Source organism: Babylonia areolata, chromosome 29, assembly GCF_041734735.1.
Source record: "Babylonia areolata isolate BAREFJ2019XMU chromosome 29, ASM4173473v1, whole genome shotgun sequence".
Lineage (NCBI taxonomy): Eukaryota > Metazoa > Mollusca > Gastropoda > Neogastropoda > Buccinidae > Babylonia > Babylonia areolata.
The window spans coordinates 39824148-39840212 of NC_134904.1; the positions used below are offsets into that span (position 1 = coordinate 39824148).

At 41.8% G+C, this 16065-nt stretch overlaps 1 protein-coding gene across 1 annotated transcript in view; it reads left to right on the plus strand.

Annotated features, from left to right (window-relative positions):
* LOC143302287 (uncharacterized) overlaps window positions 1-15787 on the plus strand; it is an 18485-nt gene extending 2698 nt beyond the window's left edge. The window contains exons 4-13 of the mRNA XM_076616888.1: window positions 531-731; window positions 1259-1448; window positions 2048-2187; window positions 3530-3631; window positions 5539-5701; window positions 6174-6275; window positions 8204-8292; window positions 10158-10222; window positions 11798-13058; window positions 13728-15787. Of these exons, the coding sequence (XP_076473003.1) occupies window positions 531-731; window positions 1259-1448; window positions 2048-2187; window positions 3530-3631; window positions 5539-5701; window positions 6174-6275; window positions 8204-8292; window positions 10158-10222; window positions 11798-13058; window positions 13728-13826 (2412 nt within the window). The 3' untranslated portion in view covers window positions 13827-15787. The remainder of the gene's footprint in view (window positions 1-530; window positions 732-1258; window positions 1449-2047; window positions 2188-3529; window positions 3632-5538; window positions 5702-6173; window positions 6276-8203; window positions 8293-10157; window positions 10223-11797; window positions 13059-13727) is intronic.
* Window positions 15788-16065: the final 278 nt, after the last annotated feature.

Sequence of the window (16065 nt, forward strand, 5' to 3'; positions counted from 1 at the left end):
CTGCTAGATTTGGACTATATGATCATTCTGTTTGAGAGGATATGCTATTGTTCTGACACAGATAAGCAGCAAAAGTACCTTATGTGGAACACATCAAAATATTTTTTTGATTTAAAATCTTTGCCAATGTGCATCATGTACAGGGTTTAAACTTCCATGGGATTGTTATATCAGAGATGTGAGTCGTTGTCTCGGAAGCAAATAACATGGCTACTGAGCAAATGCTTAGTAAAACATATACCTGTTTGCTCAGATGAACAGAATAATAGTTTGTTTTTTTTTCATTTCTATTTTCTAAATTCATATTAAAACAGTTGTATGTGATTTCAGATGACATTCGTTTCAAGAAAGCAAAACAAACTGTTCTGATGTGTTTTTCTTTTTTTTCTGTTGGTTGTTTGTTTACAAAGTTCCGTTGTATGTGTATTTTATTATTATTTTTCTATTTTCGTGTTCTGTTCAAACCGAGGTTGTATTTTGATGTTGTCTGTAGTTTGATTCTTTCTTACGATTGAATTATTCAAATAAAGGAGAGAGGAGATACTGGCTACAGAAGGGGGGACGGTTCACCAACACTGCCGACATATGTAAAGAAACCCTGTTTGCCTGAAGGGTCAAGGACTGGGCCTGTGTCAGCTGTCAGCAGCTCAGGGTCACTTTCACACACTGCACACGTGTCCAGCACTGACCCAGTTCGCGTCTCTGCCAGGGACGTGTCAAACATTATGAACGTAAGCACCTTCAAACATGCCAGTATCGTGTAGCTTTGTTTTGTCCGTGACCAAAGACTGGATGGTGTTGAATTATTCGGGTGTGTTTGTTTGTTCCTGTATCTGTGTTTGGTGTGTGTATTTGTGTGTGTGTGTGTGTGTGTGTGTGTGTGTGTGTGTGTGTGTTCATGTGTGTTTGTGTACTTGTGTATGTGTGAATGTGACTTAATGTTTTCACATTTCTGATTTGGATATCTGAAAACTGCAGATAGTACACAACTGTTGGATGAATAGATATTAAAAACAAAAAATTGATTGACTGTAGTTCATTTTTAAGTGAAAAGAGTAAACAATCTTCTGGCATGTTATATAATCTGAACTAGCCGCAGCACATAAACAGCTTTTAAAGATGAGTTCAACTGACATATGAAGGGACTAAAACTTCAGATATATTACAGAAGATGTCAAGAGCAGATATGTTAAAACTGCCCTGTAAGTCTTTGCGGACATGCATTCCTAGCGTACCTTAAAACCATGTCATGTTGCAGACGGCCTACTCGGACATGGACTCTTTGGTAGCGCAGCAGCGTAAAGAAATAGCTTCACTCATGAGGGAGCTGCGGGAAAGGGACCATGAACTGAACGAGCTGGTCAAGTCCCACCAGCAGCAGCTGTGCGTGTGGGAACAAGACCGACAGCACATTCTTCGCCTGCAACATAAATGTCATCGTCTTTCGGGTAACACGGAGAAGTCGGCTTTTATCAGAGATTGAGAAAATGTCAGGTCTTTTTTTTTTTTTTTTGCTTGTTTGGTTTTGTTCAAACTGCTTTTGTTCAAACATTGTAGAATCATTCCCCACAAAAGTCAGCTTTCTTAGAGATTAAGAGAGTGTTGGGTCCTTTTGCTTGTTTGTTTTGTTAAAAAATTGTAGAATCATTCCTCACATTATGTTAATATATTTGTAGATTTCGGAGCTGATGTATAAAACTCAAATGATTATTCTTTCATGGAATCAAAGATGATAACTGCAAACAAGCTCTAATTGTTGCAGAAGTTTCTGTCATACTCTGACATACATTGATGATCAGAGCTGAAGTGAATTTGGAAGCATGGAAAAATGCGCACGTAAATTATTTTGTCTTTCAGGGAGTGAGGTTGGCTGGGGATATTTATTATGACAGTTTTCATGTAACACAGAGTGGTAAGAGATCTGAAGTCTGTACAAGCATATTCTTTGCTTTACATGGCACCTGCAAAGGAAACTTGCTTTAAAAATATAACGTCACTGTCTTCAGAGAGGGATTGATTTTGTGGAACAGTGTGATTGTTTTGACAGTCGATCTGAAACAGCAGAAGGAGAAAGGCATCAGGAACCCAGGGGAGAGATGTGGGAATGAGGACTCCAAGACGCAGGTTGAGCTGATTCACCAGTCGCCTTGTAGTGACCACTCCTCCCTGCATTTACAGCAGCTGCAGGTTTGTCAGCTACTGTGTAAGTGTGTGTGTGTGTGAGTGTGTCTGTGTTTGTGATTATGTTTTTGTGTATGCGTTTGCATGTGTGTGTTTGTGAATGTGTGTGTGTGTTTATGTGCTTGTGTCTGTGAGTGCGTGTGTTGTCTGCATTGTATGATTGTGTACATGTCTCAGTGAGCATATTTTCTTCTGTTCCGTTTGATTATTGCTTTTTTTTATGCTTTTTTTTTGTATGGTTTTCATTCCCCTTGTGAAAGTCTAGCATATTATCCACCTAGTATTTTGCTATTCTGCTCCACTTTGTTGTAAGTGCGTTACAGTGATACAGTTTCTGCCATACATGAGAATGGTCTGTGACAAATACAGAAAAGCAGATCTTGTCAAATATTAACTCATTCTGCTCCAGGTGTGAGCTTCCTCTAATGGTTTTTTTACTGCAATGGTCTCATGTAATGCTGGTCTAGGGGAGATGCGGCAGGCATGTAGTTACGGGTGACTAAGGATTAAAAGGTTAAGGGATGTATTATCTTCTTCTGCATTCGTGGGCTGCAACTCCCACGTTCACTCGTATGCACGTTTTACGTTTATGACCGTTTTTACCCCGCCATATAGGCAGCCATACTCTCCTTTCGGGGGTGTGCATGCTGGGAATGTTCTTGTTTCCATAACCCACTGAACGCTGACATGTATCTCAGGATCTTTAACGTGCGTATTTGATCGTCTGCTTGCATATACACACGAAGGGGGTTCAGGCACTAGCAGGTCTGCATATATGTTGACCTGGGAGATCGTAAAAATCTCCACCCTTTACCCACCAGGCGCCGTCACCGTGATTCGAACCCGGGACCCTCAGATTGAAAGTCCAACGCTTTAACCACTCAGTTGCGCCCCATCAGGAATGTATTATGATTTGAGATGCTAAGTTGCATTGCTTTACTTATTATTTTTACATACTCTCAGGTTGCACATATTTGCACAGAATTTTGTGTGTGTATGTGTGTGTTTTGATAGAAAATAGTAAAGTTGTTTGATGAACCACATTTCATCTGATAATGCCTCGATGGTGTTGGCAAAGGGTCTGTTTTCCATTAAGCCTTGACTGTGTTGCACCAGTTGTTTGATCGCGTTCATTGTTAAAACAGTCTCAAGTGAAGGAGTTAAAAGGATAAGAGCTGGAAGTATTTTTTCAGTGCCTTTGGTTCATGGTGAAAAGACAAAGTGTGGCTATATACAACACAGGTCTGCATTATTGAACCTTCCCTTTGTCCTGTGCTGAACAGTTATTGGGAGTTTGACTTATTGAAGAATTATTGACAGTTGCATTTTGCTGTTGTCTGTGTCACAGAACCGTAATGACAATCTGAACGACTCGTTGAAAGAAGTGTCATTGGCCAAAGGTCAGCTTCAGGCCAAAGAGCAGGAGCTGATCACTCTGTTGAAACTCAAAGTATGTATCTATGTTATATAGTAATGATGATAAAAATGATATATAAGTAATATGATAGTAATAACATATATTTGATAACAATGATTATAATGATATTATCATTATTATTGATATTATTGTTATTATCATCATCAGTGAAAATATACACAGACAGGTGTTTTGTATTTGTATTTCTTTTTAGCACAACAGATGTCTCGATGTGAAATTCGGGCTGCTCTCCCCAGGGAGAGCGCGCCACTACACTACAGCGCCACCCATTTTTTTCAGTATTTTTTCTTGCGTGCAGTTTTATTTGTTTTTCCTATCGAAGTGGATTTTTCTACAGAATTTTGCTCTTTGCCCTTTTGTTGCCGTGGGTTCTTTTATGTGCGCTAAGTGCATGCTGCTTGGACCTGGGTTTATCGTCTCTTCCGAATGACAAGCGTCCAGACCACCACTCAAGGTCTAGTGGAGGGGGAGAAAATATCGGCGGCTGAGCCGTGATTCGAACCAGCACGCTCAGATTCTCATGCTTCCTAATCCTAGGTGGATGTGTTACCTCAAGGATACACTCCACATAGTAATGCATGCTCACACACACACACACACACACACACACACACACACACATGCAAACACCTGTGGTGCTTTATAGATGCACGTCATATCTGATGCTTCCTTTGGTGTTTGTGACTTGTGTTTGTGTATTGTGTATGTGTTGTGTATTGGAGAAGGTATAATTATGTGCGTACATTTATGTACGTGTGTTTGCATTTGTGTGTGTACGTGTGTGCGTATTTGTGTATGTGTGTGTTTGTGTATTAGAGAGAGTATATGTGAAAGGTGTTAGATTTAGAAATTGTACGGAAGATACCTTTAAAAGTTTTAAAAGCAAATATGTGAAATGCTTTTATTTGAGAATGTATGTTTATGACTCTTGTTTAATCAAGTAAACCACGTGTGTAGGGTGGGTGGGTGCAGGTGTGTGCTGATTATCTGGTTGTGGTTTTCCGCAATTTATCTCTATTCTTATCTTATCTGTCTGTTATAATCAATGTGCAATATAGTAGGCTATGCTTATAATTATATTCAAAATAATGTTTCTTAATTCTTTCTGTTTTTACATTAAGAATATCAGTTATTACCTGCAGTGTGTGGATGTATGTATGAAACGGTGTATGTGATATTTTTTACATTTGTGTCTTCGTGATATTCGTAAAAGCTGTTTTTGACTTTTACATTTACGTTCCCCATGTTGTTTACTTGTCTATGTTGTGATAATGCACCTGACCAAATTTCTCCAGCTGGAGATGATAAAGTTATTCTTATTCTTATTCTTCTGTTCTTGACTGGCCTTCTTCTTTGCCACTTCTGTCTGAAGCAGAAACTAAAGACATTGTCAGTGATGCAAGAAAAAAGCAACAAAAAAAACAAACAAACAAACAAGAAACGAAACCACAAAAAACCCAACAAGAGATCAATGTCAACAGGAAGAGTGAGAGGGTGTGTGTGTGTGTGTATGTATACCATGCTTCTCTTTCAGGGAATATGATTTTGTGTGAAGCGATCATGTATGTGTAATATATGTTGCATGGTCTTGTAAGTGTTTGAACGTGCCGTTGGGAAGAAGACAGATTAAAAACATGAGGGAAAAAAAAAAAAAAAAAGAAGAAAAGACAACAGAAAGGAGAAAAATGATGATGGAAGGAACAAAAAAAACAAACAAAAAAAAAAGACAAACCCCCCCCAAAAAAAAACCCCACAAAAGACAAAAAAAAAAAAAGACAAAAAAAGAAAGAACGTTCCAGGGATGCTGAAACTATCCTGCTCATTTGCAGAACTTTTAGGCATCCACTGATTTCTCCTAAAAAAAAAAATATATATATATATATATATATATATATATATATATATATAAATGTCAACAGGAAAAGAGTGTGGCGGATGCGGAGAGAACGGCTGGGGAGCTGAGAGCGCAGGTGAAGTCGCTGAAGCTGGAGAAGGAGAACCAGCAGTCAGAACTGGAGGAGCTGGTGAACACCTGGCAGAAACGCTGCCAGGGCCTGGAGGAGGACAAGGACAAACTGGTTGGTGAGTGACTGTCTTTGTTGTTAGTATTATTATTATAATTATTATTATCATTGATACTTATATAGTGCAGCCTTGGGGGCTAGTTGGCCTTTTGGAAGCCGTCCCATCACCGACTGTCCTAAAAACCCTCTTGGCTGAGAGAGTGGGGATGTAACTTGGGCAAGACACTCTCCACTGTTATCAGATTCTAGCCCAGATAGTTGAGACAGCAGTTGCCTCCTCTGCTGTTCACACTAATGTGCACACTAATCTTCAGCTGTTTGAGTTGTATGGGTGCGTGCCTGAAATTTGATTGAATGACACAGGAGACGAATGATGAGCGCCCAATGGCAGCCATCAGTCAGCTCTAATGTTGTGCAAATGGCCCTGAGTTTGTAAAGCGCTTAGAACTTGGTCTCCGAAATGCTAGGGGACTTAATTTATCACAAGTGAGTCTTGAAGGCCTTGCCTCTCTTGTTTTAAAATTTGCCAGGGGCGTGTCAGGAGAAAGACCGACAGCTGCAGCAAGCGACCAGCCAGCTTCAGGACACCCTCCAGCAGGCCATGGTCCTGCAGCAAGCCCTCGCCATCAGCTGTAAGTACTGTGTGTGCAGTGATGGTGGCCTAGCTGTGGCATGTCTTGCCGTGATAGTGGCCTAGCTGTGGCGTGTCTTGCCGTGATGGTGGCCTAGCTGTGGCATGTTTTGCCGTGATAGTGGCCTAGCTGTGGCGTGTCTTGCCGAGATGGTGGCCTAGCTGTGGCATGTCTTGCCGTGATAGTGGCCTAGCTGTGGCGTGTCTTGCCATGATGGTGGCCTAGCTGTGGCATGTTTTGCCGTGATAGTGGCCTAGCTGTGGCGTGTCTTGCCGAGATGGTGGCCTAGCTGTGGCATGTCTTGCCATGATAGTGGCCTAGCTGTGGCATGTCTTGCCGTGATGGTGGCCTAGCTGTGGCGTGTCTTGCCGTGATGGTGGCCTAGCTGTGGCGTGTCTTGCCGTGATGGTGGCCTAGCTGTGGCATGTCTTGCCGTGATGGTGGCCTAGCTGTGGCATGTCTTGCCTAGGAAGTGAAGGAATCTGAACACATGGGACTACTTCTTCTTCTTCTTCTTCTGCGTTCGTGGTCTGCGTTGATGTACCGTAAAGTTCGGTCTATTGAGCGCACTGGTATATAAGCCGCACCCACTAAATTTTGGAAAAAATTGAACTTTATACATACATAAGCCGTACCGGCTTATAAGCCACACAAGCGGGAAACAACACAAAGAAAAGCAAGCGAAAATACTGCTAGTGCCACAAAAAAATAATAAGCAAACACAACGAAAATAAGATCCATAATTTAGGGATAGTCACATTTATTCAACGTCATCCTGCTCTGTTGAAGCTGGGGTAAAAAGTCGCGGCTTATAGACCGAACTTTACGGTAAATTCATCTGTGTTGAAATTACTGCTCTCCGTCTTATTTGTCTTTGTCAGTGTCACATTCTTTTAGTGATTGGTTCACTGGGTGATTGGTCCCTCCTTATTGTATTGTGGATGTAGGTATGAGAATGTTCGTTATAAATTCATGTGAATGAATTATTGATAGCTTGATATTCATTCAACTGGTCATTCAATTAATTCGGCTGTTTTTGTCTTGCACGGGTGTGTATATATATATATCTTTGTATATATGTGTGGGGGGTTGGGGGTGGGGGATATGGGCGTATGTGTGTGTGCTTGTACAAGTAAGTGTTCATCTCTGTGTGTGTGTGTGTTTGTGTGTGTGTGTGTGTGTATGCCGTGGAAGCTGCGATACGTAGCCTAGAAATGAGTGTGTGGAGGAGGGGGTAGAGGAGGTGCAGAGTCATGTGTGTGGCGTGTGTGTGTGTGTGTGTGTGTGTGTTGGGGCTTATGTACGTTTATGTGTATTTGACTGTGCTTTCATATGAATCTGTGAAACTGCATGTTTGGTGCATATCTGTTATGCATGTGTGGGTGTATGTGTGAATGTGTGTCTTCATGTTTTACATTATTTGCTTATTTATCATCATTGTTGTCTTATTTATTTATTTATTTATTATTATTATTACTACTACCTTTTTTTATATTATAATTATTATTTATTTATTTATGTACACTTATCTATTATTTATTCACCTTTTTTTTTTCTTTTTTTTCCCCTCAAGGCCTGACCAAGCGCGTTGGGTTATGCTGCTGGTCAGGCATCTGCTTGGCAGATGTGGTGTAGCGTATATGGATTTGTCCGAACGCAGTGACGCCTCCTTGAGCTACTGAAACTGAAACTGAAACTGTCTTGCACTTGGTATTCTTTATGATAAGATGTAGGATTTAATTAGTTTCAGCAGTTTTTGTCTTGAGCTTAGTATTCTTGGTGGTCAGGTGTAGGAATTCACTGAGTGTGAATGACAGATGAAATTGGCCATGAAAACAAAACGTTGATCACCTAAAAGCCCACTCGTGTGCATACGAGTGAACGCAGAAGAAGAAGAAGTATCTTTATCAAGGTGGTCTTTGGTTCAGGTGAACGAGAGAAGAACAAGGAGGAGCTGCTGATTTCTGTGAAAGCACGCCAGGAACGCCTCAACCTGGAGCTGAACCAGATGAGAAATGTAGGTTCTGTCTGACTGGCTTGTGTGTTTGAAAAATCACTGGTGCCTTCAAGAAAATGTGTCACTATATTGCATGGATGTGAGCTCTGTGTGTGTGTGTGTGTGCCTGTGTGTGTGTATGTGTGTGTGTGCATGTGCAGTGAGATTCTTTTGAAGGAATTGTGCAATGAGATTCTTTTGAAGGAATTGACTTTTATAAGTGCCATCTATAATTATTAATTATGTGCAGCATCATTCTTCTTTTGCCTTCTTACTTGAAAAAATATCTGACTGTCATTAGAAATGTTACTGAAAGAATTGTTGTTGTTTTTTTTATAAGTGTCAAAGTATCGTTATTATTATTATTGTAATTATCTTTATTATTATTGTGCAGCATCACCCTTCTTTTGTTGATTTATTTTTTTACTTTTTAAGAATTTTGACTGTGTCATTAGATGTTATTGGAAACATATTTGTTTTCATTATATAGCAAGGGATGATGTAGCTGTTTTAGGGGTGGGACAGAGGGTGGGGTGTATATCTGACCATCATCATTTGAGCCATAGTTAAGGTAATTGCTGACTCTGTTTTTCTGTGCATATCTGCATAGATCAGTTTCTTACTTTTTTGCAGAGGAATCCTTACCAGTTTCATTTTCTAATGCACTGGTAGTGTTAAAATTGTGGAATGAGTAAGTGTGAAATGCCATGACTTGAATTTAAGTTATATGGACTTCAGAAATAGAATACAAATAGTTTCAAACATTTCTTAGAACCAGTTTTGTGAACTTCTTCTTCTTCTTCTGCGTTTGTGGGCTGCAACTCCCACATTCACTCGTATGTACACGAGTGGGCTTTTCCGCTTTCGGGGGTGTGTATGCTGGGTATGTTCCATAACCCACCGAACGCTGACATGGATTACAGGACCTTTTACGTGCGTATTTGATCTTCTGCTTGCGTATATACACGAAGGGGGTTCAGGCACTAGCAGGTCTGCACATATGTTGACCTGGGAGATCGTAAAAATCTCCACCCTTTACCCACCAGGTGCCATCACCGTGATTCGAACCCGGGACCCTCAGTTTGAAAGTCCGACGCTTGAACCACTCGGCTGTTGCGCCCGTCAGTTTTGTGAACATGGTATTTTGAAGGCATCAGAAATATGATCGACTACTAAGGTTTGTTTCCATACCCATTAAACACAGGCATATATTATGCTTATATCATCCATAAAATACATGTTGACATGTGAACATGAATTTGCGGGGGTGGTGGAGGGGGTTGGAGGGGCGTGGGGGGGCTTCAGGGGGGCGTGGGCGGGGGACAGAGTTTTGTCGTACTGAAAAGTTTGCAGTGGGGGTCCAAGGAATGCTGAACTGCAAGTCTTGAACAAAAACAAAGTGAAATGATTCTTTTTGATGGTTCTTTTTTCTGTTCAAGATTTCACATCTGTTTCACAGCATGATATCCATTTAAAAGGTGTAACTTGTATTTTGCAGTTTTGGTTGTTGTCTACCCCCGAAAACGGAGTATGGCTGCCTACATGGCAGGGTAAAAACGGTCATGCACGTAAAAGCCCACTTTTGTACATACGAGTGAACGTGGGAGTTGCAGCTCACGAACGAAGAAGAAGAAGAAGAAGGTTGTTGTCTATATCCAATGTTGTTTAAGGCACAAACACCACAGAAAGCTATATAAACTTGCAAAACAAAATGAAACAACCCCCACACCCCCCAAAAAAAAACCAACAACAAAAAACCTCACACTGTTAGAATGTATTTTGTTTGCTGACTGGTTGGTTTCTTAATTCATTCATGGTCTGTTCACATTTCTTGGTGATTTTTTTTTTACTTTTTTTTTTGTTTTCTTTTCTTTTTGTTTGTCCAGCTTTACAGACGCCAGAATCGTGAAATGACACTGTTGCAACTGACTTTGGACACATCCAAAGAAAGGTAAGGAAAGGCAACATTTTCATTGACAGCCCAGTTGACTGTTTCCAAGGTCCTGAAGCACACCAGAGACATGTTTCTTAATCGCAAGTAATAGTAATGGTACTTATATAGCGTTGAATCTTGTGCATAGACAAATCTAAGCGCTTTCGCACCAGTCATTCTCACGCACGCATAACTCTAAAACTGGAGAAACTAAAGACAAGGAAGAGGCAGCGAAGGGAGGCTATTTTGGGAAGAGGTGGGTTTTAAGGCCAGACTTGAAAGAGCTGATTGTGGAGACTTGACGAAGCGAAAGAGGAAGTTCATTCCAATTGCAAGGTCCAGAGACAGAGAAAGAACGGCGGCCAACAGTCAAGAGTTTGAATCTGGGTATGCGTAAGTGGAGTGGATCCGAAGCTGATCGTAGTAAGCGAGATGGAGTGTAGAGGTGAAGGCAGCCACAGAGATAGGAAGAGATAGCAAGTATGCTTGCATGCTCGTGGCAAGAGAGCAAGTGGTGAGGGTGAGGAGTACATGTGTAACAAAATGCACACAAGGCAGGAAGTAGAGTTTATACTTATCTTGCCGCAAAGTTGCTCAGAAAGCTACCCAGCTTGACTCATGAAAACCTAGCCACTCTTGCTACTCGAGGTGGAAAAAAAAGAAATGAACCTTCCTACCGTGACTCACAAGAGCCTTGCCTAACTTTCGTGTAAGAAACGCGCCTCTGGTGCACCATTCAGTGTGCCCTAAAACCGACAAGAGTGGCGGTTCTTTGTTGCTGCCCATCGTGCGTGAGGGCATAATGGGCAGTAAGTAATGTACACAGTGTGAGTGGCGGTTCTTTGTTGCTGCCCATCGGGCGTGGGGGCATAATGGGCAGTAAGTAAGGTACACAGTGGGAGTGGCGGTTCTTTGTTGCTGCCCATCGTACGTGAGGGCATAATGGGCAGTAAGTAATGTGCAGAGTGTGAGTGGCGGTTCTGTGTTGCTGCCCGTCGTGCGTGAGGGCATAATGGGCAGTAAGTAATGTGCAGAGTGTGAGTGGCGGTTCTGTGTTGCTGCCCGTCGTGCGTGAGGGCATAATGGGCAGTAAGCAAGGTGCAGAGTGAGAGTCCCAAGGCACAGTGGAGCTCTGTGGCTCCATCCTCATAAGGAAAAATTGTGTTCTGATCCATGCTTTTCAGGACTGGGTTGCATCATAAGTGATCTTTGCAGTGCTAAGTTTGCTTGATGGTTCAATTTTTTTTGTGTGAAACTACAGAATTAAGCGTAGATTTAGGAAAATTCTTACTGCAAACAAATTTAGCACTGCTGCTTGTGAAACACAGGTCTGGTACTGATGAGACAGATTTCTTTCTTTTCTGAAAAAAAAACACTGTCAGATACAGGCATCTTGTTTTCTCTGCTGAAATTGTTCCAGTAAATAGGTGTTAGGCTGATTCCTAAAGATGACTGAAGTTAAGCAGTTTGGAAGCAATTTCATGTGCATACTAACTATATCAGACATAGAAAACATAATTCATGTATCCTTGATAAACATAGTTATGACACTGAATGGTAAACCAACAACCGACAATGTTGACATTGTTGCAGTGATCCAGAACTGAGCGACTGTGACAAGCGTGCTGCCCATAGCATTGTCAGGCCCAACACTTCAGCATGCATTGATGGCAACATCGTGGCTCTGCCGACTGCCAGCACCACCCGTCTGCAGCACGGAACAGAACAGAAAGGTGCTGCTTCTCCAAGCACTGTGCAGGGCTTAGAGACTGCCCCATTGTGTGCCAGTCATGAAGAGAACGCAGACAGCAGTAGCGATCACAATAACACCCCTCGCAGCAATCAGTACTGTAGAAAAGACACCAAGAGCTCCAACTTTAGGACTCATTATAGTCCCTCAGCAAACATTGTGAGCAACAGAAGCACCAGTTTCCAGCACCACAATGACCCCAACACAAACAACAACCACACCGACAGTAAGTGCGCCTGTAGTGGACAGACCAGTTTCCCTCAACACTTCCACAGTGCAGGACAGACAGCACAAGTAACTTACACACAACACAGCGCTGTGGCACATCAGGATGATGGCTGTGTGTCGAACATCCAGGATGACAACGACGACGGTGTGAACCGAGTGCAGGATGTGGACACAGAGGCCTTCTGGCAGAAAATCCTGTCTGTCAGACACGGCAACCAGAACAATCTTCAGGAGACCAAGGACCTGCCCCACTCACCAGTGAAGAGCTGGCTGACCGAGGTCCATACAGAGGAGGAAGCAAGGCACTGCCAGACAGACGGCAGTCAGCTGAGCAGGGAGAGATGCTGGCAAGGGCAGAAGCCAACAAATCCAGATTTTCTGAAGGACGGCAGTTCTCCCATCCTTGCTGGTACAGACGCAGTGACTGCAAGAAACCCAGTGACAAAGCGCACAGAGAACCAAAACATGCAGCGGTCTTTGCCCAACAGTGACTTCAAAACCCAGAACCAGTTTGAGCCAGCTTTGCATCATCACCAACTAACAAACCAGCAAAGAGAATCACCTCAAGAGGTGCCTGTTTTTGGTACAGATACTCATGTTTCTTCATCACATTCACAGCTTCAGCCGTGCAGGTGGGAAGGACTTAGAACCTCTTCTGCTGAAGCACGAACAACAAACCATGGTCAGTATTACTTGCACCAGAACCTAAAATCGGATGTCAGCCGGATTTCAGAGGACTGTGGGATCAGCGGGCCCTCACTCAGTGAGGGTGAAGCAGACATTGCCCAGGCACTGTCCACACAGTTTGATGAAAAGCTCTCCTCCTTCCTGGAGTCTCCTGAGGACAACACCAGCGTAGATCCAGCCACGTCTCAGGTGAACAGCTGAATTGCTTTTAAAGTAATTTGATTGCCAGATTTGTGACTCATCCATTCATCACCCATGATTTTGTTGCAGTCATTTCAGTTAGTGTACCTTGTCATATGCAGTGAAGTCCAGTCAGTGAGCCACCCATGGTTTTTTTGGGTGATGTACTTCTTCTTTTCTTCTTCTTCTGCATTCGTGGGCCGCAACTCCACGTTCACTAGTATGCACACGAGTGGGCTTTTACGTGTATGACCGTTTTTACCCCACCATGTAGGCAGCCATACTCCGTTTTCGGGGGTGTGCATGCTGTGTATATTCTTGTTTCCATAACCCACCGAACGCTGACATGGATTACAGGATCTTTAACGTGCGTATTTGATCTTCTGCTTGCGTATACACATGAAGGGGGTTCAGGCACTAGCAGGTCTGCACATATGTTGACCTGGGAGATCGGAAAAATCTCCACCCTTCACCCACCAGGCGCCGTCACCGTGATTCAAACCCGGGACCCTCAGATTGACAGTCCAACGCTTTAACCACTCGGCTATTGCGCCCGTCGGGTGATGTACAATGCAGAATACCATGTGACATCATGTGTGAAAGAGTGAGAGCGTGTGTGCATTGTATACACTTGCATTTATAGCCTGTGAACTAATGGTGTGAGGATGACCTTTACAGGGCAGCTGCTCCCCAGCCAGCAAGCTCCACCGTCTGCTGATGGAGTCCCAGGAAATGATCAAGGCTCTGGAGGTCCGGGGACAACCTTACCGCTCATAGACCGCCCCCCTCTGCACGTCCGTTTCACTCACAGGCCAGGAGTGTACCTCTTACGTCACCTGTACAGTTCACACACCACACACGTTTCACTCACAGGCCAGGAGTGTACCTCTTACGTCACCTGTACAGTTCACACACCACACACGTTTCACTCACAGGCCAGGAGTGTACCTCTTACGTCACCTGTACAGTTCACACACCACACACGTTTCACTCACAGGCCAGGAGTGTACCTCTTACGTCACCTGTACAGTTCACACACCACACACGTTTCACTCACAGTCTTCTCTGCTTCATGAAATGCAGTGCACCTTTACAATGTCCACCAGATGCTTGTTCAAGATTGCACATCATCACTCGTAGTGTTTGATGCCTGTGATTAAAATAAAATTGATCCATGTCTGTTACCTGGATTTAATGGGGGGGTTTGTGTGTGTTTTTTTTCAATGCCTTTAGTAGAATACAAATGTTGATGTAAATGTTGAAAACCTGGACTTAGAAAGACTGGGGGAATAGTATGAATTTAGAAAGGTGCTTTGGGCTGGCTGTACTTGCCTCCCTTCCTCCTCACTTTTTTTGTGTGTTTTGTTTTATCAGTTTGGAGTAGAAGACGCTTAAACTATTGTTTCTGAGTTATCTCTGGTATCAGAAATTAGAGCAAAAATTGATGTAGGTTTAAATGGACCTCAGTTATAGTTATTTTCAGCTGTGACAAATGTACATGAGTTTTATTTATTTATGAAAGTGCCAAAACCCAATGTACATGACAGTTTTATTTATTAATGAAAGTGCCAAAACCCCACAATTATTTTTTACTTTAACCAGAGTAAAATAATGTCTCATTGTGAAGATTGTGTCAACATTTGCTTTGCACAAGATCTTTATCTTTTTTCTTCAACTGAAAAAAAAATGTCAGGAAAATTAATTTTATCTGGAAATGCTGGCAAGCTTGACCATAACAATATATATATATGCAGTCACAAGCAAAACATACTGTGTGATTCTGTGAAACATTACTTAAAAGTCAAGAGCTGGGAGAGAGAGATATATATATGCGAGTTAATCAAGTATTTCAGACTTAACTCACTCAGTACGGCCAGTCCTCTCTTCTCCTCTACACAGACCCCTCGGATGTCCAGTGGGTGTCTGAATGACTCAACCTTTAGCTTCCGTTGTCAGAATTGTGGTATTCTTTGTCAACATTCACCTCTTCAGTATAAGAGCCTTCCGCTTGCAATATTTTGATGGTGGTAATTGGGGTGAAACGCTGTTAACGTCGTCTCTTTCGCCGTTCGTATGGAGAGAGTTAAGGTCCATAACAAGGTGGGCAGGAATGTGGAGTCAGTCCTGAGGAAGAGTGAAGAGATTGCAAGTCGAACCACCAGCAAGTGTTTCATACATGACACAGTGTTGACCCTTTGGTGGCTTTACTGCATGTTGTGATTACTTTACACACTGGTTCCTGGAAATTAGAAATGGTTTATTCATGTAAAGGCCATAGCTCTGAACGAAGGGGTGTGTGCAAAAAGTACACTGGTTCCTGGTGTTCTAAAGAAGTTAAGTTTTGTTTGGGTCTGTCATTCCTTTGTTAAAATGTTGGTTCAGCTAAGAAAAAAAAACCCTGATGATTCAACAGTGCTTCCATTTTCAATATGTCATGGGTTCATCACACCCACATCATAACCATAAATGCTTTACTTTTTTCTTTTTTTTTTAGTTTTGACATTTTTTTTTATAAGTATCTATTTGTATATGACATGATTGCAAGAATGTCTGTAAACCAGGAGACATGAACTATGTACCAGTCTGTATTTGTCTTTATATGTTGATACAGTGTATTGACTTTTGATATATAAAATGAGTTTCTCAGCTGGCTGTGGATTGATCTTTTTCTTTTTTTTTTACTATCATTATCTTTTTAATACAATTTTATTAGAGATTCTCAGCTGGCTGTGGATTGATCTTTTTCTTTTTTTTACTATCATTATCTTTTTAATACAATTTTATTAGAGATTCTCAGCTGGCTGTGGATTGATCTTTTTCTTTTTTTTTACTATCATTATCTTTTTAATACAATTTTATTAGAGATTCTCAGCTGGCTGTGGATTGATCTTTTTTTTTAACTTTCATTATCTTCTTGATATATGAAGAATTTCTCAGCTGGCTATGAATTATTTTTCTGTCATTATCTCCTTTTTTTTAACTATCTTTTATATATATATATATATCATACTTGAAT